This window comes from Pelodiscus sinensis, chromosome 19, assembly GCF_049634645.1.
Source record: "Pelodiscus sinensis isolate JC-2024 chromosome 19, ASM4963464v1, whole genome shotgun sequence".
Lineage (NCBI taxonomy): Eukaryota > Metazoa > Chordata > Testudines > Trionychidae > Pelodiscus > Pelodiscus sinensis.
In genome coordinates, this window is record NC_134729.1 from 6,200,723 (window position 1) to 6,212,932 (window position 12,210).

The 12,210-nt window shown below is 45.3% G+C and overlaps 1 protein-coding gene across 3 annotated transcripts in view; it reads right to left on the reverse strand.

The window, feature by feature from the left end:
* DIP2B (disco interacting protein 2 homolog B) overlaps positions 1–10,828 on the reverse strand; it is a 170,839-nt gene extending 160,011 nt beyond the window's left edge. For all 3 annotated transcript variants that reach the window (XM_075902045.1, XM_075902044.1, XM_075902043.1), the window contains exon 1: positions 10,613–10,828. In XM_075902045.1, the coding sequence (XP_075758160.1) occupies positions 10,613–10,700 (88 nt within the window). In that variant the 5' untranslated portion in view covers positions 10,701–10,828. The remainder of the gene's footprint in view (positions 1–10,612) is intronic.
* Between the last annotated feature and the right edge of the window lie 1,382 nt (positions 10,829–12,210).

Here is a 12,210-nt window from a genome sequence, read left to right on the forward strand (position 1 = left end):
CATATAATGCTGAGGCACAGGTCAGACTGTGGTTTTGGGGAGGGGCAGAGTAGAAAGGCGGTTAAAGATGCCAGAAATTCAAAGAATAAATGAGACCAAGTGGCTTACAACTACACATAGTATTACGCATGAGCTCTTCTTTCCACGCTACAGACACATAGCCCCCTTGCTTGTCTCTTCCATATGTTCATCTCATCTTCAAGCTCTCCAGGGCAAAGGCGACCATTTCCCATTGATGTGCGCTGTACAAAGCAAACTAAATTGTGAAAGCCCTTCGGAGACCAAGTCATCAGCCCTTTCCTTAATGCCTACACTCCTATGAGCACACCAAAGCCATAACCCAGAATTCCCTCACCCGCTGATGACCACACCAACTTCCTGAGTGAGCTTTTACTTATGATCTGGCAGCCTCACACAACAGAGAACCTTCCTACTCCTGTCAACATCCCCTTTTCTGTCTAGCCATATGGAAGGGCATATGGTAATACCGGCTTGGTAAAACAGGTCAGAAGAGGCGGCTAAAGACAGCCTCTGGAACGAGTATCTCCAAAACCACCCACTTCACTGAAAGGTGCTTTACATATATTTCAGTTTGCAGTGGATGGCTCTAAATCTAAGGGACATGGGGAGAGAACTGGAGTATGACATAGGAGCTATGTACTGATCTGTTCAGGACTGCAAACACAAGGCTTTAAGCCTAGGGCTGTGTCTACACTGGCCGCTTGAATTTCCGCAAAAGCACTGACGATCTCATATAAGATTGTCAGTGCTTTTGCGGAAATACTATGCTGCTCCCGTTCGGGCAAAAGTCTTTTTCCGAAAAACTTTTGTGCAAAAGGGCCAGTGTAGACAGCAGAGATTTGTTTTCCGCAAAAACGCTCCGATCGTGAAAATGGCAATCGGGGCTTTTTTGTGGAAAAGCGCATCTAGATTGGCCACAGACGCTTTTCTGCAAAAAGTGCTTTGGCAGGATGCTTTTCCGCAAATCTAGATGTGCTTTTCCGAAAATGCTTTTAACGGAAAACTTTTCCGTTAAAAGCATTTCCGGAAAATCATGCCAGTCTAGACATAGCCTCAGCTGTAACACAACCATTCAGTAAAGTCCACAGTGACTCCGATTACTGTTCTTTAAACCTGGTCAGTTTTGTGGCACCAGCAATCAGCTTGTGATGGCTACACTCACACTTAAATACCATTACTGGTAACAAGGTTCTGCCAGCAACCAAGATGAAAAGGATTTCTGGCTGTTCAAATCCTGTTTTCAAATTCCTGTATGCCATGCCTCGCACTGCAAAGTCTGTCTTGACACTACCATTTTCCTTAGAACTTTACACAGTGGGAATGCTAATCTAGAGCAGTCATTGGCATATTAGACGCTAGGGATGTAAAATCCCGTTTAATCAGTAAACTGGTTAAATGTTATGTTTAACTGGTTAACCACTTAAACGGGGCACGGAGGGGGCTGCTCTGGCCAGGCTGGCTTGCGATAGGTGGCGGCTGCTCCACCTGGGCTGAAGCACACCTGTGGGGCTGGCCTGGCTGGGGCACCATCCACGCACATGGGGAAGGGACTGCTCCAGAACAGCCAGACCACCAGTTAACCACTGACATCCCTATTAGACACTGAATCATCCTCCCCCTATACAGAGCAGAGATAGCTGTCATATGTTTACACCAGCATTCCCACCATTGGGAAACTTGAAAACTGTGACAAGGCCTACGGGAGCTGGTGTGCAGTCTGGACTTGTGTTGTCTTGTCTACACTAGTTAGGTAAGCCTGGTTAAAAGCAACTGTATTACAACAAAATTGTAGCTAGTACAGTTGTGACTTGGCATGCTCACCCAGAACAAATCACTGCAAATCATTTGCAAAGCTGGGCACCTAAATAAGATTTTCAATGGTGCTAAGCACTCACAGCAAGTGTACAACTTCACTGACTATTCAGGCCATATACTGAAGCATCTAATATCAGATATGCAAGCAGGAGAACTCTGGGCTTGCACTTAAACACTACAAGTTGTATCACGTTGTACAGGGCGGTGTTCAACAGTTCAGCCTCACCTATGTTATAACCACAGTACCGAACAGTGCAACGGCCTTGCAGCTTGTATTATGTAACATGAATCCACTTGACATGCTTGATAATTAGACTCATCAACTAGCACTGACATTATTCCTCTTGATCTGACTCTACTCTACTGGAGCTCAAGATGGAAGAAGCTGCTTTCCGGTAGTTCCATCTCACTGATCATCTGAAAATGTGTCCTCTGCCCTGCCCCAGCCTCTTCATATCTTGTTGGGATGACACAGTTGAGATGAGAAGCAGTAGGAGACAATTTCACCTAGAAAGAACACCCCAGCCTCAATGTGAGAATGCTAGAACTAGGGATGTAAAATCCCATTTAATCAATTAGCCGGTTAAACATTAGGTTAACCACTAATAGGTTAAGCAGGGTCCACTGGAGCAGCCCCCAAGTCACAGGGCTGTAGGCTCACATCTTGGCCCATGGCATGGTGGGCCCATGGCGGCCCATCGGTGGAAGGCTGCTACAGGGCGCTGGTTAACCAGTTACCGGTAACAGTGATGCTTATCAGGTAACCAGTTACACATTTACATCCCTAGTTAGAACACTAACATTTTTTGCTAAAAATGGAATTAACCCACCATATTCTTCTTCCTCTTAAATCATATCTGCTCCTGAACAGACTATGGAACTTCAGAGTCAGGAACACCAGAGTTATAAACTGACCAGTGAACCGCACACACCTCATTTGGAACCAAAAGTATGCCATCAGGCAACAGCAGAGACCAAAAAAAAAAAAATACCCCTACACACAGAGTCCAGTACTGTATTAAATGCAAACTATTAAACAAAGAGGATGTTGAACAGAAAGGTTTAACAATGTAAGGAAACTTTCTGTGCTTACTTCATTTAAATTAAGATGGTTAAAGCAGTATTCTTCATAGTAAAGTTTCAAAGCTGTATTAACTCAATGTTCCGTTGTTAATTTCAAAAGAACGTAACTTTTTTCAAAGTAACAAACATTTCAGAGCTAGGAACAATCTCCAGTTCTGAGGTGTTCATAATTCTGAGGTTCTACTGTACCATGACAGGCTCTCCCCTCCTGTATGGCTGGATCACTGCAGATAGGAGCATGGATATGGGGGGGCCTAAGGTGTGAGAGACTTTCTAACATGGGCTCCCCTCTGTCAGGACTTGTGTCAACTCATTCCACACACATGTAGTATATGGATTAATTACAGATTTAAAGTCAGCTTTTATGCATAATATTAAGACATAGTAAGATATAAATGCAAAGCCCAGAGGCCTGTATGATGATAGCTTAAGCAGTTAGTATAGGAAATTAAGCCTATAACCCTTAGCATAAGAAAGACCAACACTCACCTTAAGTCACAAGATGGCATACGATATAAATACATAGTTCTCCTGATATCTAGCATAAAATGCTGACAGGTAACCCAGGTAGGGGTATTTTATGATAGGAATATCACCAGACAACCACAAAACTGTTATAGTAATTGACATGTATGCTGATAGATTTGAGATTATTAATATACTAGTCTGTAAAATAAGAAAAACCCAATAGTATTAGCTGAAACAAAAGACAGAATTAGACCAGACTAATACAGCTGCATCTCTACCAATAGTATTAGGGTAAGGAAGTTAATTACGGGCAAAGGAGGCCAAATATTCTTTTGAATATTCATGGATGTCGTTGGATACTATACCAAGCCTAACTTCATCTGAGTCCATTGAGACTTTGGCCATTTGTCATGCCAGGAACACGACAGGACTCTCTCATGAAACACCATTTGCCTCTCTACTATTAAGTCTCCACAGAAGCTGGAGGGAGAATGTGTATGGCATGCCACTGGACATGAAGCTAATATTGCACTACTTTGTGTGTTTACTGATTGTGCTAATAAAACTATTTCAAATTCATAATCTTTTTTCCTTAGTGTGTGTTGCAACCATCAACATCAGGGTTTCCGATTTATCCATAATTCTTACAGCTCTGGGCCTGCTTTTCGAACTAAAACCTCGCAAACCTCAGAGTGTTGATTTGTCAATTGGGAAGATTCAAATAACCAATATACAATCAATATATCAGGTAATACAAATTGTCTAAGAAAGCAACTATTTTCAGCTACTAGATCAGTTCAACCTTAACTGGATATAGAGCTGTCCACTTTTATTAACCTTCTGAGCTAGAGGAACAAATGCTATGGTGGAAACCAGAAGATAAACAGACCCCTTTCTGGATTGTACTCTTCTACCGAACACATTCTAATCTAGTACCAAAGAAAAACACTTCTAACAACACTGGGAGCACTTTCCACAGAACTGGGAGCACTTTCCACAGAACTTCTAACAATGAACTGGGAGCACTTTCCACAGAAATCCAGGAGAACTTTCTAAGAAGAGATGTAAAATCCTGTTTAATTGGTTGACCAGTTAAACATTACATTTCACCAGTTAACCAATTATGGGGGGGCACTTCAACCCAGCTGAGCTGAAGTGGTCTGTCCCCTACCTCACTGCAGACAGGCTGGAATGTCCCCCAGTTGAGCGGGCTGGTCCAGCCCAACAAGAATTGCCCCTGCTTGTGATGCACCAGGTCCACCATGACGGGGGCTATTCCCAGCACCTTTCACATCACTAATTTTAAAGGGCAAGCATCCAGAGTGGCCCCAAAAAACACATTCCAGATCCAGTAGCTCAGCTGGCAAAGGTGTAAAACTGAGTACTCCTTTTTAAACATTATATTTAATGATATTATTTCATTAAAGAGCAGTTGATCCAAATTCAAAGTAACACATCACATCATTAGTGATGCATAATATGGGTGCTACTGAGGGCTGTCTTCATCTTCACATACAGCAGTGCAGCTGCGGCACTGCAGTGAAGACACTCCTAAGCCGACCAGAGAGCTTCTCCCATCAGTACAATACTGTCTACTCATGGGGAGGGGTCAGTATAACTACAGCACTCGAGGGGGTGGATTTTTCACACCAAGCAATGTAGGTATACAGATACAGGTCTGGAGTATAAACCTGGCATAAGAGATGGAGAGAAATACCAGAAAAGAGATGTAGGAGAAGGAAGAAGATGATACAAGTACCCAGTGCTCAGTGGATAATAGGGATTTAAGAGACTAGTCAACTAATTATGCGACTAGTGCTCCCCCCCCTTGGAGCCTCTATCAGAGGGAGGAAGTAAGTGGGGGGAGTGGGTGATGGGGGAGAGCTGGCTTAAAAGCCAGTTCTCCTGAGCACCGTCTCCACAGAGGGCAGGAGAGGTAGAGGCACAGTGGAAACAGAGTGAGCGGGGACTGAAAGCGGCTCTGCTTGTGCCACTTCTCCTGCAATTCTGCTTTTGAAATGCACAAGAGCCCCAATTGGGTTCTTGTATATTTCAAAGGCTGAGGCACCGCAGGGATCAACGGGCCAACGGGGCAGTCCCTTGCTGGACCCACACTCCCTGTGGGGTTTCTGCTTTTGAACTGTAGCAAGAGCCCTACTGGGTTCTTGCTACAATTCAAAGGCAGAGGCACCCTCATAGACTAATCGAATAGTAGATCCCATCGACTATTCAATTAGTTAATTCATCTAAATTTAACATCCCTAGTGGATACATGACACATCCCTCTCCAAAGAATTTACAATCTGAGACAGAATTAGATCTGTCACTGGAATAAAATAGATGAGATATACAATGGAAGGGTAACAAAATAAAAAAAGGCAAAAGAAGTTGTTCCTGCTATTTACAAGGAGTTTTTCTAGTAACAGTCACAGCAACAAGAGATCTACCAGCAGTTCACACTGCCCCAAGCAGAAGAGAAACTTTGATAAGACATTTGAAGGTAATTATGCCACAAGGCATAGGGCAACTACAGCACTGTTTTCTGAAATATCCTCTAATACTTGGCCCAGAAGTTTTAAGTGCTTTGAGGGATGAGACTTCTGGCATTTCCATTTTGACCACAGAGTATGGTCAAGAATGATATGCAAAGCAGAGATATAATTAATCCTATGGCTTTGGCCACACATACCGTTCCTTAAGGAAGCCTCACAATTTCTATTTTCTATATGTATTTAAGGTAATTCTTCTGTTCCATTTTGCAGCCCACATGCTGATGTAGCATCTCTTCCACGCATGGTGCCAGATTAGATTTAATATTGCATTTTCTTTGGCAGAATTATAAATATCACATATCATGTAGAATAATGGAGACATAACACTGTAAAAAACAAGGCTATGAGGACCTTAAGGAACCTAGTGACAACAGCACAATGTTGTGTCTCACCTCTCCATGACACATTATAACAGGAAATAAACAATGCTGCACATCCCCCATGCATCACTTGATGTTCATTAGGGATGTTAAATTTAATTATTTGGCTCATCAAATAGTCAATGAAATTTGGTAAGGGTGCCTCTGAAATGTAGCAACAGCCCCAGGGCTGTTGCTACACTTCAAAGGCGAAAGCGCTGCAGGGAGCATGGGGCCAGCAGGGACTCAAGCAGTCCCCCGCTGGACCCATGCTCCCCACCACATTTCAAAATGGCAGTGCTGCATGGATCTTGGGGTGAGCAGGGGATTCCCCAGCTGGCCCCATGCTGCATGCAGCGCTTGTAAACGGCAGCGCCACGTGGAGCCCACTATCTGAAGCCAGGCTCCACATGGTTGCTGCCGCTTTGAAGCGTCCCCTCCACTTCACCCCCTCCCTTGCTGCCTCTTTCTGATAGAGGCAGCAAGCGGGGGGAGGGGGGGGTAGCAACTAGTCCATTAGTGTGTTGAAGCATTAGTCGTTCACATCCCTAATGTCCATATGCCCTCTCTCCAAAGGTTCTGCTCCTCTTCCCTTTCAGAAATGGGGAGAAGTAAGCTGTTGTGGTGCCCTATTCAGAATTGCCAGTAGAAACACCCAAAAGGTAAACAACCGCTTCACAACGAAGCACAGAGATAAAAGCAGATGCAAAGAGAAAGAGGGAATGGATCCCTTTTGTTTACACAATCACACACTGGTTCCCCATAAAATTTATTAATACTGACTTTTTAATACAACTCTCACATGCAATGCAGTTCATTCCACAAAGACTCAGGATTACACTGATCAAAGTTACACAGAGAAGCTCATGTTGAAGTTTCTAATCTTAACTCAGCGGAGGGACTTATTTTAAAGAAATGCTGAGCACCTGCATAAGTGCAGAGCAAGTAAAAAGGGTATAAGTCAAGTCCCAATCGTCGGAGAAACAAGAAATCAGTTAAAGAACACTTTCAAAAAGCTTTAGGCCCCAATCACTGACACTGTTTTGGCAGGCAGACTGCAGTGATGGCTTCAGAGAGAGATGCAGCTTGCAGGATCGGGGCCTTAAAGTCTGTTAAAAAGGTGGTGATTAAACCAAACCTTCTTAACACCCATGCACTGGTGTATAATGACAGAGCACCTAACTTCTTTAAGCATCTTTGAAAATTCCTTCCTTAAAATGTAGTGTTAAAACATTATTATTAATAAGAATAATAGCAAAGCCTAAGGGGCAAAAATGGGATCCCACTGGGCTAGGCCTGGGAAAAAAAACAATAGTAAATAGTCCCTGCCCCAACCGGATGATAACCTGAATAGACAGGACCTACATAGGGTGGGGAAAGGGGAAAACAAACTCACAGAGCAAACACCACAATATCAAACATGGCAGTTCCCCAATTTGGGGGGTGGGGGAAGGGGAAGTTACTCAGGAGATGGCATATTATATTAAATTAAAGCCTATTGCATTTATGTTTATATATCTATAGCCCTAAGGCACCCCCATCCTCCCCTGCTCTAACCCAATGCCCTTCCCCTCCCCAAGACCCAGACAGCCCCAAATTCTTTTAACAATACCCTGGGTCTCACCAGAGCAGCCATTGCAGCCACCCACTTTTTCCACCAGGCGCGGGGGTGCATGCACAAAGCAGCTATGAACTGTCCAGGCATGTAGCTCCAAAAGACAGACAAACATTCCTTTGAAGGCAGGTGCGCTGCCCTCTCCCCAAATCCCGGACATTTTTTGTGTTTAAAAAAATCTGGCGGACGGCAATTTAACATGGGAAAACGAGGACATATCCAGGAAAAAATGGACGTATGGTAACCCTAATAAGACCCACATTTCTATAAGCAAAGAGCCGCATGCAGCTTGAGAGGCGAGGGTTGACTACCCCTGGCCTACTGTAACAGAAGCAAGACAACGTCTGACAATGTCTTTATACACAATTTTCTTTGGGTACATGATTTAGACATGAGTCCCATTCTGAGCTCTGGAAGATTTGAGCAAAATATGAGTTAAATGCAAGCTGCAAAGATGTAAGCAGCAAGCAAAACATTCTGCAAAATGACATCAATATTCAAAGTATGCAAAACCATAACGAAGTATGCAAAAATTCAAGCATCTTTACACAGTAATATGGTATTTAAATAGGGAGTTACTGAAATGGCTTTGTGCTGCTTTGAGTTGCACTTTAAAAAGCCTCAAGATCAGACTGTACAGTAACCGCACAAGATTTTCCAAGAGCACGATAGTATGTATCAAACTATGCTAAGGGTTAACCTTTTTTTAATGTCATGAGAAAAAAAGTTGCAAATACTACAAAATACAAATGCTTTCCCAGCAGCCAAATGTTCCAGTAAATTCTGCAATTAAGAGTTCTTCTACAAGATATATCCAAGGGCATAAAAAGGACAATTCCCCAGTACTTCACACTGTCAAACAGTCCATAAAGGTTAACACCATTGAGGATTACTGCTCTAGTTAAATTGTTTCAAGTATTTCTGAACAGTATTTGGCAAAAGAAAAACCAGCATTGAAATGCTCCTATCCTAACAAATGGTTTCTATTGAAAAGTGCTGTCTTCATGCTGCTACAGGATTCTTTTCATCCTGGAAGATGCTAAGTGACAACCGTCAACCAAGCCTGTGTGAATTTAGGGTGCTTAGCACCTTGATTAAAAAATCCCAAAGGTCCTATCTACCTTGCAAACAATTCCTCCTCGTTCGCTGATTGTTCTTGTAGTAAAACAAAAAGGACAAACATGTCTGTAATTTGATGTTTCATAGATTTTAAAGCTAGAAGGATCCATTATGTCTATCTCCAGGAAGACCTCCTGCCAGCCAAAAAAGCGTTACCTAGCAATTCCTCTGAATTGAACCCAACAACTTTCATTGGATCAGGAGCATTTTACAATTTGTAAAATATAACCATTTCCTTCACAATGTTCATCTACCCACCCCAGATTCCAATACATGTCTTTTCCCTGACAGAAATACTCATGTACAGCTCTATAAGAAGAAATTTTCAACACAGCCACACTAATGGCAACAAGGGTGCAGAAATCACCATGTGTACATTTAAAAAGAAGAGGAAATGTCACATTCATGTCTCAAGCATAAATTAAGCGTTTGTTTTCAATATAAACAGGAACTTTGTGTGAACTGATTATGGTTGCATGAAACAACTTGCTTAGATCACGTGCAAAGAACATTATGCTGTATTTTTTCCATTGTTAGCCAAAGCTTCTCCCCTCCCCCCGCAACTGCCATTGATTTTCTCCAGTCTCCTCTCCCCTGAAAATCCTTAAAGAGGCTTTTAAAATTCATGAGGGCAGCAAACAAAGAAGAAAACATCTGTAAGAACACCTGAGAATTCTCTCCCAAACGATAAACAATAATCAATTATAGCTAAGACCCATCAGGCTATTCCACATATGCATCCTTGGAGGTTTGCATATGATTATTCTCTAAAGTTTGTTCTCCAGGGCTTTGGGAAGAAGAAATGATCTTGCAAGCTACCTACCCCACAGCTCCCTCTCAGACCTTTGCAAAAAAATAAGCAGAGCGCTAAACATTAAGCACAGACCAAGTGATAAGCACTTAAGGGACTGCATCTCAAAGATGGGGATGCTGTAAAAACTGGCCACAACACACAGGTTAGCTGCGTGCCTGAGAGAAACTGGAGAACTGAGTCTCCCCATTAAAGAGGAGGGGAGAGAAAGGAGGAAAGGGAATGTAAAAAGACGCAGGAGGGGCAGGAATACTAGTGGGATTCCCCCTATTAAACACAACTTGAGCTTACCAAGAGGAGTGCCTCCCAACACCAGAAAAAGACACACATGAAGACATCCCACAACACAAGAGACAGGCCCAACTAACCCCGAGGCAGTCTGTGAGAAGGGCAATTAGGAAGCGTCTGCCAACCCCATCCCACGGAAACAGACCCAAGCAGATCTTAGCATGTGAAGGGGATTTGCCCCAGCCAACCTCCCACAATCAGTAGCCATATGGAGGGGGCTCCCCCAACCCCTCCATCCACTGTCCGGGCAGCTGGGGCGCCCCGCAGCCAGGGAGACCATGGCAAGCAGCGAGCAAACCCTCGTCCCCTCCTCGAGGAGAAAACGGATGAGGAAACTGAAGTAAGCGGGGAACTCCGGGGAGCCTGCCCAGCCTAAGCAAGAGCCGGAGAAAGCTCCCAGCCCCACATCTCCCCCCTCAGCCCCACCCCTGCCGCCCCCTCAGGCCTGCCCCGCCCCACCCGGCCCCACAGCGCCCCACACCTTCGGAGAGCTCCAGCTCCAGCTCGGCCAGCTGCTCGCGGATCTCCCGGGGCAGGGAGCAGGCGCCGCCGCCTGCCGGCTCGGCCATGTCGGGGAGCGGGGAGCCCGCGCGGGCCCGGCTCAGCGCTGGGGGTTCCGGATCCCGGGCGCAGCAGGAGCGGCCGCCGCCTCCGCCATGCTGAGCCCCAGCGCCGCGGTCACATGAGGGGGAGGGGCCGGCTGCGACCGCGCGCGCGCGCTGCCGACCCGATCGAGAACTGCGCCGCGCGCGCCCGGCTCCCCCTCCTTCCTCCCTCCCTTGACAGCAAACTGAGCCTTGCGCGCCCTGCCGGCCCGGTCGAGAACTGCGCCGCGCGCGCGCCCGACTCCTCCCTCCCCCTCCCTCACTGAACTGAGCCGCGTGCCCCCTGCCGGCCATACCTGGGACCGCGCCCCGCCCTGCTGGCAAGACCGGGACCTGCGTCTCCCCCTTGGAAGTGCGCTCCTTCCCCGAGGTCCCGTTTCAGGCCCTTTTGGCAGCCTGCGGTACAAGGCGGGTGCTGCCACCTCCACCCGCATCGCCCCGGCACCCACAGCAACAGCACCTGCCTCACTAGAACCGCCCTAGGCAATTGGACTCATTGCACCAGCCTTTAGCGCCCAGAGGGAGGTGGTGAGGCAGGGGGCAATTAGGGGCTGTGGGAACTACAGGCATACCTCAGGCTAATGGTGCAGTTGCGAAGGTTCAGTCCGCACTAGGGTGCAGCTCAGTAACATACAGGAGCCTGGCCTCAGCCCTGATGAAAAAGCCCAGACACTCTTCACTTACTAAAAAGAGGGGGAGGAGGGGAGAATAGGGGGAAGAAGAGAGAAAGCAAGCTAGGGCCAGCCCTAGACAACTAAAGATGTGAGGGAGGGTTGTTAAAAATCATACAAAATCTGCAACCAAGCTCTCGTTCTTTACTACAGCAATTGCACCCTCCCTCTGATAAAGACACCAACCTTAACCACCCCCTACATCTTGAACGGTCACCTTTACCAGGGCATGGCACCTTGGTAACTCAAATTCATCACTGTTCACACCACAGGAAGCCTGAAACAAAACAAAAAAGCACTCTTCACAATCCCTGATTCCTTTTAAAATAAGGATTACAAGAGTCAGAGAAAGAACTTCCTGCCCGACAATATGTTGAAATAACTCCTTAGAGTGTAGGAACAGACCATGTTATTAGAGAACAACAGTTATTCCGTAACAGTAAACAGAGGCCCAGATAATGCGAGCCAGATTCAAAGGAGCATTACCACAAAATTTGTTCTACACACCTGTGGCATGAGAATTTTTCATGCAAAGGATTTACGTACAGCCATTTGTTTCTGAGGACAAATTGAAGAAACTGCACCAGATTGAAATTAGTATTAGAGTATATTTTAAAATAGCAAATATGGAGTGACATGATTTGGAGAGGTCATTTCATCCAGTCTCTTTGACTCAAGGCAAGATCAAGTCCGCTCTAGACCATTCAGCTGCTTTTGCGGAAAAACTTGCCAGCTGTCTACACTGGCCGCTTGAATTTTCGCAAGAACACTGACGATCTCATGTAAGATTGTCAGTGTTCTTG